This window comes from Lonchura striata, chromosome 4 (assembly GCF_046129695.1).
Source record: "Lonchura striata isolate bLonStr1 chromosome 4, bLonStr1.mat, whole genome shotgun sequence".
Taxonomy (NCBI): domain Eukaryota; kingdom Metazoa; phylum Chordata; class Aves; order Passeriformes; family Estrildidae; genus Lonchura; species Lonchura striata.
The window spans coordinates 64,656,234-64,682,285 of NC_134606.1; the positions used below are offsets into that span (position 1 = coordinate 64,656,234).

Here is a 26,052-nt window from a genome sequence, read left to right on the forward strand (position 1 = left end):
TAAACCAATTATATTTGCTGAGGCTACTGATACAAGTGGTTCCATAGCAGCATCAATATGGGCCCAATAGCCACACTCAGTAGAGTGGCTGAACCTATTTACTCAGGCATGCTCTGAGCATTAGCTTAGGGCTTTATCTGAGGATTTAATCCATTACTACTTCCTCTATCCCTTCACCAAATAATCAATATTTTTTAAAAAAAGTTAACTAGATAGTGATTTGATTCTCACATTAACATTCTTTTAATTTAATTTTCTTTGCCTTGAATTCCTTAAAAAGTGTAATGTGTTTTAATGCAAAGTCAGAATACATTGTGGTTCTAGATTTGTAAATTGGTCAAATGACAGCTAGTAATCTTCCAGCACCAAATAGTAAAATATTTCATAAATCATTTTCCCCCTGCCAACAAGATCAAATTGAAAGTCAATAAATAGTTCCTTTTGTAAACTTGCATTGCTATACTCATAACAAGTAATTTTTTTGTCAAAAAGAGTCCAAGCAGTTTAAGCAGAATTGAGTGAACCTGTACACTAGTAGGAGATTAATCTATCTTTTTATCTATTTTCAAATTGCTACATCAAAGATGTTTCCTACAGCTTGCCTTCCCTGCCACCCCACCCTTTTCAGTTACCATCTCTGCCCTCATTAATTGAGTCGGCTATAGAGGGTATTTGTTGTCTAAATCAAAATCTGGAATAGCAACAATTTGTATGGTTGTCAGATGTTTAAAACCGAAAAAAAAAAATATTCCTAACTCAATTGCCTTGTCTATACCACAGCATTTATGTGTTCCAGAGCAGAAAGAATTTCTTGGTTATTTGGTTTTCTGATGTGGTACCCTCTGGTACCCTTAGCTTTCAATTTGAGTGAAAATAAAAACCTTGAGAGGCACAGACTTGCAACTTTTCTGACAATAAAAAAAAATAAATAAAGCCACATGAGAAAGACACTAGCAAAATAGTAAGAATATTATATTCAATATTTTTCTTTAGCACAAATTGAAAGTACAGAGACATTAATAATGAAAAAATTTATTTAAAATAAAATAGTTCAGGGGACTATTGCTTTATTGTATAGAACAATAATCCAGAAGTCCAGTAGCCACATATAACTGAAACCAGATATCCAAAGAACGTTTTTTTGCTTGGAAGAAAGCTAAAACTCTCAGATCTTTATCCAGTTTGCATGGGACTAAGATAAATCTATAAATAAATACACAGTGTGACAATTTATATAGGATTTGCTCCCTAGCCCCTTAAAGATGCCAGCAGTGGTTCCCAATAAGTTAGAAATACTTCAATAAAGTTCTTTTTTGCTGAGAGCAGAAATAAAAATTCACCATAACAGTGGATGTGCATTTACCACATGCTGCAATTGCCACTAACTGAGAACAAAAGATAGGTGAAGAGCAGAAAACCATATGCTGCAAGTGTACTGTGTACCTTTAGGGCTCTTTAGCAACTTCTTCAGTTGTCTTCTCCTCCTCAGAAACTGCAAATGGAGACAAAACACCAATAAGAAACACTGGAAATTGTCCAATGACAAATAGTCAAGCAAGTTGTTTCCCTTAGTCCAAAGGGTCCTTGGACTAAAGGGAAAGGTATTAGGTATGCAGACATTTTTCCTTTTAGCTTTTTCATTCTAATTTTAAAAGAGTTTAGAGGCCAAACTTCTAAACTCCTGCTTTAAATCTCCACAGTAATGATTTTAACACACATATTCCTTTGCATTCAATTACATCACTCAACTTCAATAGCAATATGAGATTGTTTACAGTTGCACCAAAGCACTGCAAGCTTTATTCATACCACATGCACTTATATTTTTCTTTACACCAATGCAATTCAAGAAAATTCTGTCTTTCAAATCAAGACAGATGTTGAAAAAATGTGTTATATGCAGCACAAGGAGAATTTATTGTTCTTAATGAAGTTCATATCCAGCCATTTACTGAGCAGGGCACTGAGCTCATCACACTGCCACAATCAAATTTAGCAACTATTTCTACTGCACCACACATAATTTCAAAATTAGATTTTTCTGCTAACACTGAGATGCCAAACACAGCCATCATGGGCAGCCACAATGCATCACTTGAGTTCTGCATGCTCTTGCAGCTGGTTCAGTGCACACAGCCACCAGCATTTCACTGACACAAACATTTCAGACCCAGCTGATCTTTTGCACCCTCTGAAATTTGCCACAACTCCTCAGCATCGTTGTCCTGGCTCTTTGAGTCTGTATCAGAAATCTCTTGAGCTGCTGAGGCTATTCCTACCTTGTCACTTTCTAAGTTCTCCTCATGGGCAGAAGAAGCTGCAACATTCAAGACTTTACTCACAGTTTCTATGAATCAAATCAGAAAGATAATTGTCTCCTCTTTCCATTCACCATCATAAATAAGGGTGAGCAACCAAGGCGCACAAAGCATGAAGTACCTGCCCAACATAAATGCTTAAAGTAGCTGAAGACAACAGGATCTATCAGATAATTAAATTTTATCACGCAAATAAAACTTTGCAAATGGAATTCCAGGGAAAGTCTGCCTCTTTTCAGCCCTGGAGCAGAAACCTGTAAACTGTAGCTATTTTCATGTATTTAGGCATAGGCAAATATTCTATAATGCATATATTATCTCTTACAGATATTGTTGCTTTGTTTTCTGATTTCTGTCAAATTCATGGGACATAACATCTACACTCTACATAACCTTGGAAAGACACCATGGATAGTTTTAATGTAAAAATATTCTAGCATCAGGCTGCAGATTCAGGCTGCAATGGCCAACTAGCCATTTTTCCATACTCCTTTAAGCATAAAGCAATCTGTCTCTATAAAAAGCCTGTAATAGGTAATATTTAGTAATAGGCAGTCTCTATACAGATACACTGCAGGAAAACTGAACACATCACCCAGCAGTTGCATGTTAAATTTTACTTCAGTAAATTATCTTGTACCCTGTTCTTCTAACCTTCCTGTCAGAGGTCTCAATCATTGCACTCTTTAACTGCTCAGTAGGAGGTTTGTCTCTTTCTTGTTTCATCCTATACCAAGCTATTTGTCTATTAAACACAGTAAGGAAACAGCTTCTTTAGGAGTTCAATAAATGCAGCAAATAGGAGTTTTATAGAGCTAGCATCCCATACCTTTCCCCAAATATCACCTCACAGCTAGTTAAATACAACATATTCTGAACATCAATTATTTAACTTTACTTTTCAGAATGCCTTCTGGATTTTGAAGAAGCAACAAAAAAAATAAAAGCTCAGGAATTGGCACTTCACCTTTATAGGAGAAAGCTATGCAATAGAAATAGTACTTTTGAAATTTGGAATTTTACATATTTTACAGCAAGCAATACTTGATGTAATGTCATATATTCACTATGGTAAAAAGCTGTTAGATTTCAGTTTGTAACATCAAACTTTCAGCTTATATTACCAAAAGTTCTTTCTCTGGCTGATAGGACATAATCTTTTTTTTTTTCTTTCTTGTGTTTTAATTTCTTTTGCACTAATAAGAGTAGATCAGTAGGCAGCTAGAAGGAGCACCATGGTCTTTTCTACTTTTTAACCAAACCTCATTTCCTTTGGATGGGAATTTATTTGTCGTCTACATAAATACCTGCCTTAAAACAAAACATTAACCACTGGTACTGAAAAAATTGTCTCTGGTCTGAATTATTCCTTATGACTATCAGAAAAGCAATCTAATGCAAAAAAATGTGGATTCCTCCCAAGGTGTTCATTCATGTCTCTGTGGAGTAGCTGTCACTGCCTAAAATACAAAGGGTCTTTGTGGCAGGCATTGCATTTGAAAACGTGTCTGTAGAATGGGTGTAGCATGTTTATATACAAAACTGCCTTTGGTTAGGCTACAAATCTTGTACTTAAGTGGCTTTCCTATCTGTTCCTTGAGAACATGTGGCTGGAGCCCCGTTCCAGATGACACAGGTCTTTTGGAGAAGAGAAACATGGCAGTAGCTGCTGGTCCCAATGCACGTGCTCACGGCAGCTTGCACTGGGTCACTCTCCTTCAGCCCTGATCTCTAGCACAGTCTCAGACTGGCTGATGAAGATCATCTTGGCATTTGTTCTTTGTCATACTGCATACTGTCCAAGTGTCTTCTAGTGTTTTGGATTAGGAAGCAGTCTCCAGCCTTCTGATGGCTACCCCAAACATTCATCTGTCACCAGCACAAATCCTGGCCTGCTTTTTGGTGGTTTGGACACGTCTTGGAACAAACTCTCTGTATTCCATTCACAAGGCCAACACGTTTTTCTCTGTCCAAGGGAATTGCTGTGATCCCAGGGCAAAGCCAGAGTGAACTCCCCTGCCAGTCTCATATTTGGGACTGTCACATGGGGTCCTTCTGCATGATAGCATCAGACATACTGGCCCTCACACCCTCTGCTACTGAGCTGGTGGCACAAAGTGTTACAAAGTTTAGGCATTTCTCCTTTGTGTTTCCCTGTTTCCCAGTGCTATTCACACCCTCTCTTTTTTTTTTTCTTCTTTTTTTTTTTTTTTTTAAATCTGCATGCATTTCATATTTTTTCAATCCAGTTTAATCTCTTGCAATTGCTCCATGTAAAATCCTGCAGTAACACTCTATTTTATACAAGATACTTTAATCTCTGCCTGGTACAATGGTGACTCATTTTCCATAATCCTTGGATGAAGGATTTTCTGTCTGTTCAATTACTGTTAATAAGCTTGTCATGAATTCTGCAGCAAATAATGGATGTAACTGAAATCACTCCTAATTTTTGTTAGTTCAAATACTAAAATATTAAGCTTCTTTATTTTTTCAAAATATTTGTAGAGAAATTACAGCATCTTCACTTGGTTCTGTGTCCTTTCCTGAATGATGATTAGTTTGAAAACGTGAAGACCCTGCATTTCTTCATGCAGTGATGATTATGATCCATTTTGTCTATTTATGTCAGATTTCTTACAATTTCTACAGGCTGTAAGTGAACAAAATAATCTGAATTGTGCAACTGCTTCTCTGCAATGAGGACACGTGGTATTTAATATTATTCTTTCCATTGAATGCCCAGCTGCTTTATTATCCTTTTAGAACAATACCCCTCCAGCTCCTTGACATCTTTACCAAAACACCCACTTGCACCATTCCTGCCAAATGGATCTCAGTCAAGGGATAATTCCATACTGACCTATACAATTTAAAGCCTGCCAAAAATTATTTTGTTTCTTTTCATATCCACAAAAGTGTGGCTGATTAGGCTCTTTCTTAATTCTCTGGGGGGAGCTTCCCCCTGCACACACATATCCTTCATCAAAAGCACTGGAGTTAAATGGCTTCACAATTTTCCTGCTTCATTTGGTGTGCTGTGTTTCCTCCCATCCTAGTAGGATATTATTCTATAGAATTTACAGGCTATTACTCTACAGTATATAGAAGGTATACTTCACAGTTTCATACAAGGTATTATATTAATAGCAAAAAAAAAAAAAAAAGTGTATAACATCTGTGCAATATCCATTGCTGATGTGTAACAGGGAATCCCAACGAAAATACCTCCTGCTCCTGCCCAAGACAGCTACAGGCACTCTCAGGCAGTCCTTAGCTCCTCTGCTTTAGGATATAACCATTTGGAGAAGAAATTCATCCTCCCAAATTGCATTTGCAGGAACAGAACATGACTGGGCAACGTTACACATGCACCTAATGCAATACCAATCCATTTCTGTTGTGGAAACACATCTGGCTTAAGTTGAATAAATACAGAACAGGAAATTGATTTTACAGACAAAAGAAAATGGTGGATTTGTTCTGGAAGCTTGTGTTCTGTTCAGTTGTTTGCCTTTTTTTTTTTTTTTTTTTTTTTTTTTTTTTTTTTTTTTTAATAAAGCAGCAGACTTAGGAAGCTCCAGTATCTTATTAGCACCATATCCAACATTTCAACTAGAAATGTAATTTTTAGGAAACTATCCCTATCATTTCAGTGGAAAAAAAAAAACAACAAACCTGCTTTCTACATAAAATAGTAATTCCTGCAGTCTTTAAAGACAATTTTTACAAGTGCTGAACTTGCAGCCCTGAGAGTGAGTGCAAAGATATAGTGCACTTCTGTGCACTTACAATAGAAAACAGTTCAAATACAGGGTCATTCTGCATGCTCACGATGGTCAGTTTGAATTGTGTGAATATTCGTGAGCTCAGCAGAACAGAGTGGCAAGACAAGCAGGGACTTGTGTGTCCTGTGTGACTGACTCATCTTTGCTGCAGCTGATAATAAAAAATTACATACCCAGATCGACTTTCTTCTGCTAATAATAAAGGAAACCCCATGCAAGTGCATTGACTTCCAGAACCCAGATCCTACTGCTTGCATAGCCTATTCCGCAAAAGCCTTCAAGCTTTTAAAACAAGCTTTCCAACTTTCCTGGGGCAGTTTTTATGCAGAAAGAGCCTGGAGATTTGTCTGGGATGTAAAGCTCTAGTGCAAAATTTGGCCAGCTCACACTGGCCAAATCATGTCCTACCACCTATCAGAAAACATGATATAAGATGACCTTGAAGCAAGGAGGTGGAAGAGATAGAAACTAATTTGTATATTATTTTTTTTAATCTTACTGGATTTTAAACTTCTACCTTGTATTTTTAAGTGGTTTTCTAAGTATGTTTTCCTTGTTTACAATACAGATGAAGAAGACAGCTGTTCCAGATTTTAAAATGAAAGCTGTACTCAGTCTTTTCCTTGCTTGAGGGAGGTAGGGATTCCTTCCAGCAGGGCAGAACTTTTATAATGAGATCATAGAAGATAACCCCAGCCTTGTCAGGAGTACTGCCTGTATTTCTTCCCTCAGTTTTGCATTTCCTTACCAATACATTTAAAGCTAATATATTTTGATTCTAATCCTAATTGATTCATTTAAAAGTGATCATTCCAGCTAGAAACAACAACAAAAAAATTTAAATAGCCACTTGTATCCTGCAATTTTTAAAGATAATTAAAAATACACTTTTCTGAGTAAATCACTTTACTTGAAGTAATATCTTTCATATGAAGAATTTTTTTTCTAGGCAGTCAAGATGAAGTTGGAATCTGTAATGCCAAACACCAGGTTCAATTCCTTTAAAAATATTCTTTGCAGAAGAATTTGGTTTTATAAAGCTAAAATAACACAAGTTAGCCAGCATCATACAAATGGAATCCACCTGGAGCATGCAAATCAAAGCTGAAGTACAAAGCAAAGTACAGGCTGCTTAAAATATCAAGCAAATCCGATGTCACACACTAATTCCAAAGAGGCGGGAGGAGGGGGAAAGTCAAATTGAATTGTGAAATTACGAACAGTATTTTATTTAAAGCCTGTTAGAGACCATCTTACATTAGAATGTTTACAGAAACATTCCTCAGTCAGGTTCATTGAAGGTCTCGGGATGTCCCCTGAAATGTTAAGAGAAGCAGAGCAGAATATTCCTGGTACATTTTCATAGTTTAAAGACCTGATAGTTGAAAACTGGCAGTGGAGTATAAGTGACTTTTAAAAAGTCAAATTCTGTCACATTGGAAAAGTAATTCAAGAAAGAGCCCAAGAAGCAGGGGTACTTGGCTCACTCAGATCTAATCCAGGGGAGAAGACAGCAGTAGCAGCAAGAAACTGTGATTCGCTTTAAGAGCAACTTCACATATTTTGGTTCCATCAGCCTTAGGAAAAATGGAAAGGGAAATTGTTACAAATTCTGAGGTGGTGGTGACAGCTAAGGTTCCCTTCCATGCTGTCCTACGTTGTAAATATGTGTGTATTCTATTTGCCATCTGTTGGAGGTGGGGCAGTTACCTTCTGTTCATTGGGCAGTTTTCTTTATCTCTTCCATAACCAATCCTCCCCCTGGGAAATATCTTCTGTAATGGGCCACTGAGTGTCATTGCATGACTGATAAAAATTACATCATCCCACTGGGAGATGTTCTGCCCAGGGGGAGGAGCCAAGCATTCCCAACTGGATATAATCAGAGATTTTGGGACACCAGGGCAGCCTTTCTCCCACTGGATTCCCAGAGGTGCAGCTTTGTTTGCCACTGGATTCCCAGAGGAAGACCAGGCCCATCTATACCACTACTGGGCCTTCAGAAGAAAACTCCACCCTTCTACAGGATCCCTGCTCCAACAGAAGCACAGCTGGCACTGCAGGAGCACTGCAGCCACCATTTAATGGGATGCTGCCACCACCCTGACCCACAGGGTGTCAGGTCGTGTTCTGACTCTCTCAGGGGTTTATTTTTGTTGAATTCCATTTGTATATTTTAGTTTTCCCAGTAAAGAACTGTTATTCCTATTCCCATATCTTTGCCTGAGAGCCTTTTAATTTCAAAATTACAATAATTTGGAGGGAGGGGGTTTACCTTTTCCATTTCAAGGAAGGCAGGAGCCTTCCTTAGCAGATACCTGTCCTTTCAAACCAAGACACATTCTTTCACCAGAAGCCACCTGTAACCCCAAGCATGGCTGGCTTGGGTTCCACACCTTCACCCTCTGTTCATAGGAGCTCAAACAACATCAGGAACAGGAGAACCACGTAGGAACAGGGGGAAATAATAATCACTGAGCCAGTTTGGGACAAAATAGGCAAAGCTGTGCAGCTGTCCCTGTAACATGACCAAGTACTTCAGGTGCCATTGGCTAGAAAGATCCAGGGAGTTCAGCATGGAGGGCTTGCAGATGTACACCAAGAACATCCCATCACCAGGAATGTCACTCAGGACCATCTGAAATGTTCTCTCTCTCCTCTCTGGCATTTTATTCAGTGAACATTTAGGATTCCAACCAGCTACAGCAAGTTTCTCAACCTACTGCTTGGAAAGGAAAAACACTTTACACCTAAACAATGGACTTAAAAAGGAAAAAAGGGTATCAGGTGGTTGACCTAATGCCTCTCTACAGTACTGCAAAATCAGCACTTGAGCTCCACACAGGAAAAAATAAACTTTTCAGTTCCAAACAGAGTCAAGGAAAGAATAATTACTTAGAAAAATCACTGATTATTTTTCAGTCTGATTGCTCCTATCCTTGAATGCACAGGATAGGAAGTAGTGGCTGGCAACTGATGAATTCTTTGTGGAACCACCCTGGCCTGATCGTGCTGTTACTCGGACACAACCTGAAGGAGGCCTCACTCAAGCCCATGGCCATCAGGAGTTTGGCATTCCAGCTATTCTTTAGCATGAACACAAATCAAAGGCTCAGAGCCCAAGATCTTTGGGAAAATGAGGAACAAAGGAAAGCTGGGATTTCTAATAAACCTGACACTACACAAATATGACATATTTTCCTTCTTGCAATCCAGATAAAAATCCATGAGGTCCAGTTGAGAGCCTAAACCATGTCATTATGAAGACCATTATTAAGAATAAAAATTTTCATCGCTCCACACAGAAAGAGAAACATGTTCAATCAGCCAAGGATATCACAGGTTGTTTGTGCCTGATGTAGGTCACTAGTTCCCAAGAAAAGCCTCATTAGTTCATACTAATGACCAGAAGATTCCCTTGAAGATAATTTATTCTACAATTGATGATAAAAAAAAGATTCAGAGATGGCTATAATGGTCACAATAAAAGCATAACAGTGCATGTCACATTAATCCAGAATAGTTTATAATACCTCATAAAATTTCAAGAATATTGTTTTATATTCTGTAGCACGGAATTGTAGCAATGAGAAGTAACTCACATTGTTTGTTTGTTGTAAACATGGAACAATCTTTAGATACTGATGGGAATGGATCACAGGGAAAGCTAGCACAAGTTAATATAAACTCTCTGTATGAAAAACACCCTAATAATGTGATGTATTAAATCACAGGAGTTCTAAAAAACCTTCTAATTAAGACTTCTTTTTAACATTCCTCACACAGAGTAATGCTCCAAGTTTTATCCACTTACATAGTTTTTAAAGGAGCAAAGTTGTTGTTTGAAAAGGATGTTTTTCTCTGCTATAGGAAACATTGCCCAAAAATTAACTCCAAAATCCCCATCATTCCCATTCTGGTTTGAAATGCCACCACAGGAAAACAGTAAGGGGTGCCTGTTGCCATATTTTCTCTAAAGCAGGAGACTAACAAGTTGTTGTACTTCCAGGAAAATTTCAAACACAGGTAACACTATGTACAGTACATTAAATGCTAACAGATTTTGTTGTACAAAGTGAGTTGTTGCTTTCCAGTTTAAATACATACAGTTATTTTAAGGGTTTTTATCTTGACAATGAGCTATTAACACTAGGAAAAGCAGTACATCTATTTTCTCATTAATAGTGACATTCATTTATGCATTTTTATTCCCTGTATGTCCTTCAAACATTTTTGAGAAACTACTTGGCCCCTTGTTCTAGAATAGACAAATAGGAAGATAGTTACTTTAAGCTGTTCTCCGCCACTTACTTGTTTGCACTCAGCTGGGAACTTCCAGGGTTTTTTCCATTTTACCAAAATCTTCCTTCCCAGCCCAGTGCATGCTGTAAAATTCTTTTTGGCTAAGCTGATCAAAACTGAATAGACTCTCCATCTACCAGCTGGGGTCTTCAGACACTCACAATTTTTACAGAATTTTTTTTCTAAATATTGGTCACTTTCTTCCAACAGAGGTTTTACAGTTATGCTATAATGACTCATCTAAAACTTCGATTTCTGAAGGAAAAACAGGAAGAAGAAGAAGAGAATAGTGGCCAGTGTATGGCAGTCAGAGAGATATAAGATAAGTGCAGCAGTCTAAGATACAGGTAAAAGAAAGTGATAAATGTGAAACAGAAATACCCAACAGAAGATCCAGATACAGATACTTTCCCCCATAGGATAATATTTACATAATTAAATTTCTTAGGGTCTAATTTAGCTAGATCAGTCTATCATAATCAGTAAAGAGAAAAAAGTCCTTATTCCTCCATCTCACACAAACAGATGCCTGCAATGATGCATCTGTTCTACTGAGCAATATCATTCTGAAAGCCTCTGAATAAGTATGAGCAATTTCAAATCACTCTGAGGACTCTTCAGTAATTTTCTAACTACTAACAGTGTCAGCACACCCAGAATTTGGTAACATAGGAAGCCAAGCCACTGTGCACTGATTATATCGGGTTCTTTTGTCCACTTGGCATCACTGTATGATGGGGTCAGCAAAAGTCCTGTCCCAAAAGCAGCAGCCCCTGTCCAGAGCAGCCTCCATTTGTTTCTCTAGGCTGCAGACAACTGCCATTGCTGTGCATGTGAAGCTTAGCATGGAAAACACTGGCACATTCACACACTAATCCTCTCCAAATCCAGTCACTCAGTCAAATGGCCTTGGAAATAACAAACAGAGAAGAGACCATGCCCTTCAATACTTTAAAGATTAGAAAAAAAGCCTATGCTAGAGAAGTCAAGAAGAAGTCTGGAAAAGCACAGTTTGGGATTAATTGCTTCTGTTACTTGAGTAGATAAGGCCAAAACCTCAAGTCTCAACACTAGAGTCGGAGAAGAATTTATGGTAGCAACCCAAACACCAGAAGTCACAGATGCAACAATCTTGCCTAATCCAAATAGCAGTTTGCCAATCACTGAATTTTACAGCATTTGGTTTGTCTGAAGAAAAACTTAATTTATGGTCCCAGACACAGAGTACACTAGAAGGAGAACATGATTTTAACCAGCATCAGGCGGTAACCAAGAGTGACAGCTCAAGCAATAAAAAGGTAGAGAAAATTATAATTTAGAGGAAGTTAAAACCTTGGGAACAGAGTAACATAGTTTAGTACTTATTTTGGTAACAGTATTTTACAGAATTATAGATTGGAATTGTGGATTACAAATTGCTTGAGGCAAGCAGAACATTCCAGGCAGGTACAATTGCTAAGTGCCTGAAATGGAAATTACCCTGATTAAGTATTAAGCATCCACCTCCAAGGCTGGGTTGGGTTTTTGTTTGTTTGTTTGTTATCTGTTTTGGTTTGGGTGGGGGGTTTTTTGCACATCCATGTACAATGATACATTTACATTATCTGTATACAAGAGCTGGAGACAAGTATTCCTTCACAGCTGGCACTGCCAAACATTAGAAAAAGCTTAATAGATTAAAAGAAACAATGGCACTTGAAAAAGCAGAGGTTCATTGGTAACAATAAAAATACTTACACCTTCATCTGCAGAAGTAATACCAAGTTGCCAACAAAACTAGTTAAAGTTACTTAAATACATACTTTTTTCCAAAGTTCTGAAAGAAAAATCCTTCTCTACCTCAATAAAAGTGGAGCTATGCTATTTTTTTATTCTAAATGGAGATAACATGAATGATAAAGATGATTAAATGCAAAACTGAAAGTTATACCCAGAAGGATTTTAATTAGATTTTTTTAAACACAATAGCTGTTGGCTGCAAGTAGACAATGAACTAAGTGGTACAGAGAAAGCAGAGAACTTTTGAAACAAACTCCCATCTTCTTGTAAGCATGGTGGCAATGGAAACTAGTTCTTATGTAGCTTTAAGGAAAGGGATGCTGGTTCAGGCCTGTGTGTCAGACCAGGTGCTGCTGATGGCCTTCCTTCCCACAGTCAGGAACTCCTGGGAAGAACTGCTCGGGGGGCCTGCTCTTCTTCTGCAGGCAGGACCAGGACGAGGGAGCAGGGAGTGCTAAGGTGACCTGGAGCAGAAGCCTGTCCAGCCTTCCAGGCCAGGACTTGGGTTACACTGAGTGTAACCTCATGTGAACCATGGGGGCGTCCCCAGAGTTCATCACCCTGGTCACACCTGTCAGCAGCAGCTGTTCACAGCAATCTGCACTGGGGACCAATGGCACAGGACAGCTACTCTCAGGAGCAAGGTATAACATCCCAGGAACACCCAAGAGATCAGGCAAGAACACTCCTTTGCTTCAATTTCTGAACAATTTTACATGCCAAAGGTTTGTTTCTGCTAGCTTTACCACCCAGCCAAGAATAACCACTGCAACAAGGTTTGGTAGGGAGAACCTGGGATGACCCTCAGGCTCCCTTACAACTTTCAGCATATAACAAAATAACAGAAATAACAGAAGTCTGGTTCTAGTGCTATTTCCTCAGTAACTATGCTGCCAGAGATACTAGATCTTAGAAGTCAGTAATTTCCAAAGAGCTGCTCCACTTCAGAAAACACCAGCAATTACAAGCCATTATTTCTTCTTATCAAATAGTGATCACTAAGTACATGATGTCAAAATGTCCATAATGAAATCCTCACACTTAATCACAGAATCATCACAGATTGATTTGGGTTGGAAGGGACCTTAAATACCATCTAGTTTGAACCATCTGCCAAGGGCAGGGACACATTCCACTATACCAGGTTCTTCAGAGCCCCATGCAACCTGGCCTTGAACACCTCCAAGAATGGGGCATCCACAGCTGCTCTGGGAAACTGTTCCCGTGCCTCACCACCCTCACAAGACTTTATTCCTAATATCTAATCAATTTATGCACCATGTTTCTCAGGGAAGATCCTAGCTTCCCTTTCTCAGGGAAGAGCCTCTTCAATAAAATGGCAGAAATACCATACAGAAGATCCTACCTTATCCAACAATTACCAGTTATTTGTAGATAAGCATTGTGAAAGGAATACACAACCACTTCCAGACATAAGCAAGTACTTATAAAATTAAAGAGAAATTTTGCAATTGCTCGGTAGAGCAAGAAATGCTGCAATACATTTTTAAACATATCTCCTAATGGCTCTAATTCACCAAATTTAACATAAAACAGACAACTTCCTTTCTAAATGAAGTGGTCTACATATTCCATAGAAATTGAAATTTTTAGGGCTCTAGATATTTTAAATACTACCTTATAAATATTTCCATATGTAAGCAGTAATAATCACAACAAGATACTTACTTCTACTTTCTATAAAATGTATTACAGCAGATCAGACTAAGTATTGTTTTAAAATGTTATTTGTAATAGATTGTTTCAGAGACAAGCACAGGAACTATTCACATTTGAATTAAAATTGCATTCATACCTAGACCTTTCATAAAACTCAACAGTTAGAAGTGCTGCACTATTTCTCGAGTTTATTTGTTAAAACGGCAAGTAAGATGCATCCATTCCTCACTGGAGTCACCAAGGAAAAGATTGGAAATCATTCAAAAAATCATTCAGAATCTGCTAACGCCTTTGATGGTACTATGATAAACGCCCATAGATTAGCAGCCAAAATACTTTTAATCTCAGTTTGATTTGTGTTTTAGAAATATCCTCTCAAGACCAGTGGTAGCAAGAAATTTTTTTTAAATACTTAAAGATCTGCCAAATTAAATTATAATCCTGTATCTTGTGCATTTTATGGATAGTTTTGCATTTACATTATTGCAATTGTTTTTAAAGCACAATAAACCAAAATACTTCAAACACCAACAGCTCAAAATACTGAATGCTTTGCCACTTACCAATTTCAGTGTTTAACAACAATACAATGTTTTATTGTGTTGTGAAAATGTAATCTAATATATCCTTAGAATCGAAACCATGGCAGCATTTTCTTTGCTATGCAAGATCCTGTTTAAGTTACATTGATAGAACAAATTTGATTATTCAGTGTGAATATCTTTGGAATGGCTAGTGAACTAAAGTGTTTAGATTCCTTAACAAACCATTGAGAACTAGATCACTAAGAAACTGTTTAACTGATCAGATTATAAACTCAACTTAATAGGATGGGATAGTAAAAAAAAATTTGACTCTACTTGTTTTAGACAGTAACTCTGGTGCCAGAGGTGGAATGCTTTCAGAGACCCTGATTTAATAAACTTAATTACCTCAGGCTCATGATATGTCAATGTTAATGCCTGAGTTAGTTTTCACTGAAGGGCAAACCCCATTAGGAACACTGATGCTCGTTCTTAATGTTCTGTAAGAGGCAGAGCTTTAGAATCCACAACACACACACACTCAAAAACTACATTCATAAGTTAACCTTGAACTGCAGCAGCTTCTGAATTAGCAGCAAGCTCCAAATTAGCAGCAGCTTCTGAGTTAGCAGCAGCTTCCTGCTGTGCTTCCTCCATAGCATGGGATACTTCTGGAGCCAGTAAGTCATGCTCCCCTCCAGCTTCTGGGGATACCCCAGAAGTCTCATCCTCTACTCTGGGTCCAGCACTCTCATCCTGTGCTGCAGGTCCAACAGCAGCTGCTGCATCAGCTTCTTCCGTGGCCTTCTCTGCTTCAGTGACTTCATGCACCTCTTCTCCATCACCTTCTAAGAATTTATTCAATACAATAAAGAGAGTAAAATGCATGCATGCAACAAAAAAATCACCAACTACTTTTTATCATCATCCTCATTTAAATGTGAAGTGGAAAGCTAAGGCTTGGGATCAGAATTAACAAAAAGATCAATAATTAATCCCTCATATTGTCTGATGTGGCATCAAAAAGCTATGTTTATAAGATGAGGAAACCATATTCTTAATTACTGAGTTTCATAACATGTTTCAGTGTGATACGAAAAGAAACTGTGGCTTAAAGCAATTATTGGGGGAGCAGGGAAGGATAACAAAGGACATTGTCAAGTGTTGCTTGAAACCACTCTGCTGAAAGGGCCAGTGATGGTACACACACAGGTGCCAGAGGGAGCATGACTCTGTGGAATAACCACGTGGGGAAGAAGACATTTGGTTTTATACAAGTGAGAAAATAACTTCCTAATTTCAAGTGGTCAGAGCTCTCTTTCTTAGATATATGACCACTTAGAAGTGACTATTTTCTTTTTACAGCTCACAACTATCTTTTAAAGACTTTTTTACACCACTTTGGGTCCAACTCCTTAGAACCTGAAAAACAATGTTTCCCAGCCATGCATCACTTCAAATTCAGCTGAGACAAGTCATGAAAAACATGAAACAGCACAAAGCAAGATAGATGCTCAACCACCATGCAAACATGCACTAGCATTATGTTCACAAAGGAAAAGTTATACTGTTCATCAACAGTATAACTGTTCATCAGCTGTTTGTCACAAGTTCACCACTAGAACCGACTCACTATGTAAAAAAAACAAACTGGAAATAAGTTTGTAACACAGTGTAAGCTATGTGAGAATTGAAACAAAAGAGCTTAAAGAGACACAGTCAGAGTTTGTTGGAGTCTTTTGTATCTGTTTAAAAACTAAACAGATCAATTTTATTTCTTGATATTCTCATGCCAGTGAAAGCCTATAGTTTTGGTTCAGGTTTCAAGACAAACCCATTCATTGCTCAGTAAAAATCAAAACTTTGCATTATGCAACCTGATCATGTCCCTTTAAGGAAACACTGTTTAAAAAAAATCGTTAACTCATTACACAAAGAACAGGCTAACAGCCAAGATCAGCATTCAGTACACTTTATTGGACAGTCAAATATAGAGTGCATTAATTCAGAACAGCCAGCTTCTCCATCTCAGAACTGCCTTCTACAAAGCAGATTCAGTAATAAGCTCAATATGGTTTGGCCTTGCAAACATAGGTAGTTCTTTTAAAGTCTCACACAACTGGGGCTTTACAATAGAAGGCACAAAGTCATCCCAAGGTAGGCTGCAATGTACTCAATGGTAAACGATTGTCCTTTGTTTGTATTTAACTTCCTCAGGTTTGGAAAGATATTTCCCTTGTGTCTGGAAAGTGTAAAAGCAGAACATAGATTAGAAAGTCTGGAAAGTGTAAAAGCAGAGTATAGATTAGAAAGATTGAATCAGCTTGCAACGAGTTAAAAAGAAAAATCTTAGCTATAAAAGAAGAAATTGGGAACAATCTTAAAGGACAAGAACAACAAATGGGAAACAAAACTCAGTATTCACTAAATAAGCAAGGAGAACATCCTGCAAGCCAAACATCATTTTACATCTCAAATGATGTCCCAGATTTTCTACTGCTACTTTGAGTCAGGTTTCTTCCAGGGGCATTTTAAATCCCTCTCTTATTTTTAGAGTAGCTTTCAGTTAAAAAGAACCACAGAAATTTTGCTATCAGATCTCTTTCTAAATGTCTGTTATCATTAATTAAAATATCATTAAATATAATTTCAACCCACCAATAAACAAAGAACCCTAGAATGATTCTTTCTCTTGTTTTGACAGACTTGTTTGCTATATACAGTTCTCTGTAATAGACATTTTGTGTTCAGGCATAAGGGGAGAATTTTCCCCCACATGAGAAATTACAAAAATCCTATCAAAAGAATCTCTGATCAGCTGCTCTCCAGCATTCAGTTCTTCCACTTAGGAAGTTCTTCTACCATAGGCAGCAAATATGCCATGAACATGCTGCTTGGCATATGCTTTTCTATCCACCACTTCATATGGTTACCAGCTCGGTTTTAGAGCTTATTTTAAGCTTGATTTAATATGCCCCTAAAAAAATATCAGAATACTTTGAGAACAGAATTTTTAATTGCTCTTATGAGCAATGCTTACTGTGAAAATGTGTAAGGACTGACTCTAAAGAATGCACAGGGAAAGAAACTGCAATGGCACTTCTGTGAAAAGCAATACTATTCTAACACTCTGTGACAAGATAAACACAAAAATATGACTATGGAAGGAATGGGAGAAAAAAGGGAAGGAAGAAGGGGTGTTAACTCTTTCAAAAATGCACACAGAGGATTCTGTAGGAAAAGTAAGAACAGAACTGATGCTCGTTCTTAATGTCCTGTTCTTTTGGGTGTACACATCTGGGAATGAAGAAGGATTTAAAAAAGGAGCTGATTCAACGGTGGTTTAGTACTGTGAATTAGAATTAGCTACTCAGAAGTCCAGCTAATAACTCTGGACTGAGCATTTATTCAGAAGTCAAATATTGAAAATAATACAGGAAACAAGTTTCAGCTGTATTCACTGAATGGCCTTAGAAGCATTTTGGACTTCTTACTATCAATAAAAAGGGAGGCAGCAATCATCTGCCACTGGTTGTGACATTTATGCGACTTATTAAGCAGCAGATGATGGGATATCTGAGATAACCTACGATCAGTTGATGAGCACTCAGTACTGCTCAGGTATTTCACTCCAACATGGCCAGGGCCAAAACTCAGTACCTTGCAGAAGTGCACCTCAAGAGGAAAGAGAGAATACACTGACATCACTGGGAATATGTTGGAAGGTTTGCTTAATGCTTCCCCGTTCTCCCAACTACGGCAGTCAGAATGTAATAAGGGTAATCCTTACATCTGCCCTGAATAGCAGGAGACCAGGTCTCTAGGAGAGATCTACTTTGGTCCTCATTACATTTTCTATTCTAGGGGCAAAGAAGGATTGCAAATTGTGGCTGAATTCTCAGTATTTATATAAACAACTGAGTTTTAAAACTATATTGTGTTCAGCTGCTTTCTTTTTTGGAAATTAAGGTATTTTACTAATTTAATTCTTAAGATCTGTAATTTTAATGTTCTGAAACTAAAGCATGTGTTGTAGAAGTTCAAGGATAACAACTTCTAAAGAAATAATTATACAGTCAGACAATTTAAACCATGCTCTCATACTGAAAACAAAATTTAAACTTTAGATACTAGGTTTATTCAAACCTATTCTTTGTGTATATGTAAATATATTATCCAATTCCCTAGAAGTCAACCTTAAAAAAAAAAAAAAAAAAAGGAAGAGCTTCAAGTGTTCTGGCTTTAATACTATATTTAGTTTTTAAAATAACAACCAAATAAAAATATATAAAGATGCTTAAGAAATTTTCCTAATTTCTTTTTTCTAGCAAGACCATGCTTGCCAAAGTTATACCTTTGACATTAATGCTATAACACTAATTAATGTAGACAGGGACAACATTCCATTACAAGTATTTGAACTAACATGGTCTAATTATTCAAGTATGAAGAGCTAAGGAAGGATTTGCTATACATTTAGGTAATGCCTGCCTTTCATTTAACCCTAAATTAGAAAAAACAAAATCAAAGTTGTAGGAAAAAAATTGATCCAAGTTACAATAGTTTTTTTTAAATGTAGGTGTTTTTTTCCCCTATTGAACTGTATTTTCTGATGGCATGTGGCCTGAAGCCAACCTGTTGACTGAAAAAGATATTATCTTTTCCTCCCCACTGCAAACAAAAGCACAGAATTTATTTTGACAGCATTATGTATTCAGTCAAGTTTCATTAAGCTTCCAGTAAATCAAATACCTATTATATAATTCACACATCAACTCTTTCCATCTGAAGAGATTCCACAGGTGGATCAAAGACCAGATTCACTGCCTGGATATTAAGGCCACTACTAAAATTTGTGCAGCAGCAGCTTTGTAACAGAACAATACTGCACAACCACCTCTGTCTTCACTCCCACTCACACAGTTCAGACAAGGACAATGGACAGTGCCAAATCCTGATTAGACAATCCAGAAATCTGTTCCAAACCCTCATGTACCCAGGGAACAAGACAAAGGAGCTCAACTCACCCTTCCTTGACCAAGGATTGCTTTTCTGCCCCTCGGTTCTCTCATGAAGAATATTTGAATGTTCAACAAACTTGCTGCGGGATGAACTGACTAGTCTGTAGGCCTGAAAGGGAATTATACCTGAATTTACAGCTACATCTCTACAAATTTACCAAACAAATGAGGGGAGAGGAGGAATTTTAAGCAAGTGCTACTGCCCATCTTAAAATGCATATAAAATTTATCCTAAGCAAGGTTAAAAAAATTAACAATCTGCTATACTAGTATATTTATGTATTTCATATATCTCCATTGTTAGAAAGCAAATACAATATACCATGCAGCTTTTGAAGTGCTGCAGTGTTTCAGGAATTGAAACCAGTTTTTTAAAAGATAATTATGTTAAGGCTTCTATTTTTGCAATGTGGTAAAAAAATGGAAGAGAATATGTTATTCATCCAGAAATGCAATCATACATGTTTGATATTTTGAACAAATAACTACTTACCATTCAAGAGGATTACTCTGTGGGACAGGGAAATATGTATCTCTCTGGGGTGTGCTAGGCACTATCTCAGATCTTGGGGGAGAGGGCTAGAAGTAAGCTATAGAATGGAGGATTTAGGGATGTGAAGCATCAGATACATTTAGAAGCAGGGAAGAGAATGATTACTGTAAAGTTTAACAAAAGCAGATGCTTACAAAACTTCAACATGCTTTCTTGAAGTAACTAATGCTGATATAGTCTTTTTTTGTGCCCAAATTAACAAGGTTCGTATGTTCCCCTTGCAGCTTCAGATTGCTTATTTCACATCTGCCTTGCCCACTTTGAAACATTACTAATGTTTCTGGTTGACAAGACAAGACAAGGGGTTAGAGACAGGTGCCTTACTCAATCTTTGGACACATTATTTTCATATAGTTTTAAATATGCTTTCCACTAAGAGTGACCCAGTTATCAAAATAACAGTAAAACAGGCAAGCAAGCAATAGGCTTTCACCTTTGCTAAATTCTCTTAAGCTGATTTCTAAGTTAGGCTGCACTTAGCTATATGCTACAATATCTACGTTCATTAATGGTTTGCATTTTGACCATACTCTTTAAGAGAGAACACACTTATACCATGCTGGCTCAGAAAGCACAAACAGCTCCATCCCCAGACACTTACATAAAACAAACCACCAAAAGCAGCAACACCAGCAAGGAGATAGATCATCATGCTGTCTCTAGAAGAGCCAGGAACACTCCCAGATGACATCTGGCGAGGAGGTGCTATAAAAACCATTAGGTAAATTGATGTAAAGTGCTGCTAAAATATGATCCAAAAGAGAATTATGGAATCTGAACTCTGTGTGAGAAAGGATTATTCAAAAAGGTTATAAAACAAATGTTGATGTATACTGATGTATCCTAAGACTGAACAACACAGGGTGTGGTGCTCCATGGCTGAGCTCTTCCTAAGAGGTTTTTCTGTGAACTACATTGTCTGCCATCAGCTTCTAAATACTGGGCACAGTCTATATAGACTAAGGAATGTTTTAAAAAAACCAAAACAACAACAACAACAACAACAAAAGTAGAAAAGTTCCTGACTAGGGTAGGTAAAATAATTATCTGTCCTTATTCCTTCTGATCAGCAGAAGTAATGAATTCTCTCTTCAGGGTAGTAACAGGAAATTAAAAAAAAATCTATTTCATTTGAATTCATGTTCTCTCATTCTCAGACTGCTGACACTTTGATACATACCCTTCATCTCATGAACTGGCCAACAGGGCAAAGAGGTAGAATTACACTATTTTTTACCTGACTGGATACATATTAACTCTAACAGCCGTGCTACCCATTCATTTGTTATAAACTGATTCCTACTACAGTCTTGGATTCATCTGTACACCTCAAAAAGAGACCCATGAAAAACACATGTAATTCTCCTGTCAACAAAGCTTTCTGTGGAATTTTGTGACTTGATCCCAGATGAGAAATGTCTCATTGAAAAAGCCCTCATAAAAAATAAAACGGCTCTGCGCATTACAATTGACAGCTGCAAAATAATCACAATGTCAAAACGATGCCATCGTGTGCTAGGTTATGTTTAGCATTATCTGCCTCATGACACAATTCTCAGACTGCTCTCCAATAGCCGGGCATTCTAATGGATTTGCATACATTTACATTTTCGTTCAGCAGCAGGGTGTCCTTAACCCCCTCCCCCGGGGCTGCTAGCTATAGCAGGATAGCGATCAGCAAGCTGCCATCGCCCAACACGGCTGGCAGAATTTTTTTGCCAGTGGTTACACAACCCCTGATGCGCCAAAAGCCGTGGTTGTGGCGCACCGGGGCCGGCAGCCCTGGAGGCACCGCCGCTCCGGCTGCTCTCTCGGGGGGTTTGTACCCCGCTATTTTATATGGAAGGGAAGGCAGCAGCGGCCCGTTTTGCCGTGGGGCGGGGGTAGGGGACCTCGGACCGGCTCGGCTGCCCAGCGGGTCGCTGCGGAGGTCTGAAGCAGCCAGCGCCGGAGCCCAGGATGACGCGGGCCGTGTCCGGCTGCCGCCCACCGCCGCCGCACCTGGCCCGGCCGCACGCCGCCCCCGCCCGCCACCTTCGCGTCCCCTCCGCCGCCGCCCGGCCCGGCCCGCGCCCCGCCACGCCATCCCGGGGGCCCGGCTCCGCGGCGCTCCCGCGTACCACGCTGCTTGAGGCGGCCGGCGGCGGCAGGAGCCCTGCTCAGGCGGGAGGCCAGCGCCTGCGAGGCGGCCCTGCAGAGGGACATGGTGCCGGAGCAGCGGGCGGCGGCGCGGAGCAGAACGAAGCCGACTTCGAGCCGCCCGTCGCGGCGGGGATGCGGCGGCAGACAGCGGTCCCGCCTCGGGTGCCGCGGGGGCGGGCCGAGCCGCAGCCCCGCCCCGCGCACCTGGACGCCGCTGCCGGCCGGGGCCTCCCGGGACCGAGCAGAGCCCCAGCTGCAGCGGAACGGGGAAGCGGCTTTCTGCAGCGCAGCGCACATTGTGCAGGGCAGGGCGCTGCCGACACCAGCCTGCCCCATGGCAAGTAAACGGCTTCGGTACTGACTGCAACCACAGACCCAGGAGAACAGGGCTGGCATTTACCAAGGAGAGGGAAAATAGCGAGGAACTACTGTTTTACTTCAAAAGGCATTTCTCCAAGAGAAAAAAAAAAATGAGACATCAACTAAATTAACGGCGAAGGGCACTCGGCTTAAGCACTGTGCCAAAGGCATTTCGTGTTGGCACTGGAACACTCGAAGTGAATCGCTGCTCTGGGATCATGTCGACTGTCACAGTCATGGCATCTCCAGGTCAAACCTGTGAGCTATCCTTGTCCTGCCTACATTGTTAGGCAGTAGCCCCGTCTCTCCTCCTTTCTCTATACACAGCTTCTTTGTCCCCTCAATGATCACCTAATGCCATATTCTGCCAACTGCCACGACGCCATTTTTCCAGCCTTTGTCCTTGACTGACCTTGATGCAAGAAGAGAGGCCAGAAGTGTTCAGAAGGCAGTGCTCACACCCAAGACTGACATGGGCTGTGCAGTCCATCCCCTCTAGGCACCTTTCAGGCACGGCCAGCTCCCAAAATACTCATAGGAAAATGCATATTTTAGCATTTTTACAGATCCTATTTTTATATTTGCTTATTTTATAAATTTAGCAGTGAAAGTGATGGCAGAGCAAGGCAACTGTGGAGTATTGACTGAACTTCATCTGAACTGATGGTTAATTTTGTAATATACCTTCCAGAATAGCAAAGGCAGTTTTGAAAATAAGACCGACAAACTCTGAAACAGAAATGAAAACTTCAAGACCAGCAGAATGAAATATTAATGACAAAGAAAGTAGTTTCAGGTTTCTTCTAGACTTTATTTTTAATTATGCACATAAAATGTATGAACATACAAGTAATTAGATAACTTTTCACTTCTTCTGTGCTCATTTATTTGTATGACAACAACCACATACACATGGCCCTGTAGTGCACATATCTTTGTGACCATGTCATCAGCCTAAGAAAGAAAAGAAAAAATTCTTACCAATAAGAAAAATAGATGTGATGAAAGTGGCAAGAAACATCTCATAACATCCTGCATTTTTATCTGGAGAGGAATGTTTATGGGGAAAAATAACCATAGCACCACAAGTTTTTCTATAATATAAGGATTTTTTTCATGTGGCATATTAATTGCTCTTAGGCCATAATCCCCAAAGACTTCTTAGCTGGCAGAAACACAAATTACATTTTTGTACTGAAAAGGGACAATGACCACATACACTTTGCCCTCTAGTGCACATCTACAGGCACTGACTTTACATCACTTTTTGTATAATATAGATGTGAAACTGAGAAAAAACATACTCCATTTTATACGTGTTAAAATAAAAAACAAGATGACAAGATAAGCTATCATTAGTCACTCTTGTTTCCTTGACACTGAGCCATTTATAAGGTATTCAATTTACAACCTTTATTGTAGACGGTGTAAGAGATATGTTATTTTCTAAGAGTTTGCATGTTCAAGATAGAAAGCTAAGAGGGAATACACACACAAGTGAATATGTGAAAATACAGATCGGCCACCTTATCATTTTAAAGCTGGAAATGATTTAAAAGAATACCAAAAGTCAAAATGCAAAGTACTGACGAAAAAAAGATGACTATAAGTCAGTTCAGTATCTTGACTCCTAAAAGATGTCAAAGATCTTCAGAATTTGTGTTCAGCTAAGCCAAAAGCTGTACGTGTATGCGCATACTTACTATGAGCATCCTGTACACTTATGTCCTCTCACTTGTTTTCTTCTTTCATATTCCATTACATCTTCATTATGCTGCTTGACAAGCTATAAAATAGCAGTATGTTATACACAGCTATACAGTTCACAGCTGGATCCAGACAACAAAAAGAGTTCTACAGAATATAAATACCTGTTACCAGAATGCAAACCTGTATGTAACTGGGACCATCCAGAACACAACGTATGTAAATTAACAACTGAAAAAGGTATAAAAATAGAGCCTCATAGGACAAACATTCTCTCCTGACCAGATGGGGGAGGGGGCTCCCACTGCCAATTAATTAACCACCCCCAAAAATGGGGAAAACCCCAAAGGGAATCCATCCCACTCTGAAAACACTGTCACCATGGGGAGTGCTGTTGATCCTACATGATTCTTCCTGAGAGCTACTACACCTTGCTTGCTTTAACACCATAAAGTCTGTGAGTTCCCTGAAACAAAGACTATCTTAAATCTGCACTTTGCTCAGTAAAAAGGGGTCTTAATGTATTGAAATCAGCTAAAACCACTTACTGAAAAGTAAGAAGAGAATGCATTGGTAGTCTGATAAACATAATCTGGGCATATCCCTAGATCTTCTTTCTTTTTTGGAAAGACCATGGGGAAAATAATGCCAAAGCATTAATCCAGCAGGCTTGAAGAATTAGTTCTGTTGTGGATGTTTTAAATTTGCAACAGAGAGAAGTTTAAGAAGTTGTTCATTTCTTAGAGGCACAGCATAAGGCTGGGAAACCATAAGTAATGAACATAATCATACTTCAAATTTGACACCTGCTATGACCATCCATTACCTCAATAAACTCAGTAGGTTGCAGTCACTGCATTCATATTGCTATTATGATTTTTAAGGAATAGTTAAGTTCAACAAAACCAAAGTTCAACTTACAAGAGCCCACAAGGCAGCACTGGTGCCAAATGCCAAGCCAACTCCCAGCCAGTTTGGTTGGGCGTTATTCTGTTTTCCCACAACAAATGCAGAACGAGTAAAAGCTAAAAAGGCACAAGGTTACAAATATATTAACATTCCTCAGGGTTAGACTACCAAGTACTTACTCACATTCATGCAATCAGGGAAAACAACCAAACCACAACACAAACCCCAAATGAAGGCAACGACGAAGTGGTCTCCATAACATGGTTATAGCCGATCCATTCGTAGGATCCCCGCAGCACACGCTCCCTGATCCGCCAGAGAGGGGACGGGGCGGGGAAGGGGGCTGCCAACAACTCAAAAGCGGTGCTTTTTGCCCGCTCCCCAGCCATAATAACTACTCCTCCCCGCATCTTCTGCTCTATAAGGATGCCTCTGACTGTCCCCTGCCTAAAGCTCCCAGCCCCACTCCGATCCCCCGCGCATCAAGCGCGCTATGCCGCAGCCTCCCCGGTAAGGGCCGGCACCACCGCCGCGGCGAGACACGTGAGCCCTCCCCCGGCCTGGAAGCAATACCAACTTAGAACAGATAAATAAAAGATTTTAAAAATAACTAGTGGGCTTCCATCAAAAACAGTAAAAGGAGAGAAGCTACCACCGAAGCTTCCTCTGAACCTGGAGGCGGATCGGCTGGCGGGGACGCAGCCGCCCGAGCAGGCAGCAGAGCTCCCGCGGCCCGAGGTCAGTGGGCCGGGCTGGGGCAAAGCCCACCGGCCTGCCCCGAAGGGGGCTCGCCCGCCGCCGCCGCCGCTCACCGAGGCTAGGTGTTGCCGCCGCCAGCCCCCAGCGCTGCACCGCCCTCAGCCCCGCCGCCATCTTGTCCACCGGACCCGGCTCCGCCCGCGGGGGCGGGACCACCCCGCCCCGCCCGTGCCCCGGCGCCCGGGCGGGCAAGCTCCGCCGCGCAAGACC

The 26,052-nt window shown here is 39.7% G+C and overlaps 2 protein-coding genes across 4 annotated transcripts; both read right to left on the reverse strand.

Annotated features, from left to right (window-relative positions):
- Positions 1-1,498: 1,498 nt before the first annotated feature.
- MGARP (mitochondria localized glutamic acid rich protein) lies at positions 1,499-22,289 on the reverse strand. 2 transcript variants are annotated; one of them, XM_077783024.1, is made up of 5 exons: positions 22,086-22,289; positions 20,567-20,670; positions 19,419-19,521; positions 14,958-15,236; positions 1,499-2,347 (listed from the first exon to the last, which is right to left on the reverse strand). In XM_077783024.1, exons 1-5 carry the CDS (start codon positions 22,168-22,170, stop codon positions 2,148-2,150), a joined length of 771 nt encoding a protein of 256 aa, XP_077639150.1. In that variant the 5' UTR covers positions 22,171-22,289; the 3' UTR covers positions 1,499-2,147. The 2 variants fall into 2 exon arrangements, 1 of the variants encoding a protein (XP_077639150.1); XR_013339899.1 differs by lacking the exons at positions 1,499-2,347; positions 14,958-15,236; positions 20,567-20,670; positions 22,086-22,289 and adding an exon at positions 16,614-16,633 and having other exon boundaries at positions 19,419-20,470.
- A 968-nt stretch (positions 22,290-23,257) lies between these two features.
- NDUFC1 (NADH:ubiquinone oxidoreductase subunit C1) lies at positions 23,258-25,995 on the reverse strand. Of its 2 annotated transcripts, XM_021548521.3 has the most exons (4): positions 25,896-25,995; positions 25,096-25,199; positions 24,171-24,253; positions 23,258-23,421 (listed from the first exon to the last, which is right to left on the reverse strand). In XM_021548521.3, coding segments are annotated over exons 1-4 (249 nt in total). In that variant the 5' UTR covers positions 25,957-25,995; the 3' UTR covers positions 23,258-23,420. The 2 variants fall into 2 exon arrangements, with proteins under 2 accessions (XP_021404196.1, XP_077639152.1); XM_077783026.1 differs by lacking the exon at positions 23,258-23,421 and having other exon boundaries at positions 24,170-24,253.
- Positions 25,996-26,052: the final 57 nt, after the last annotated feature.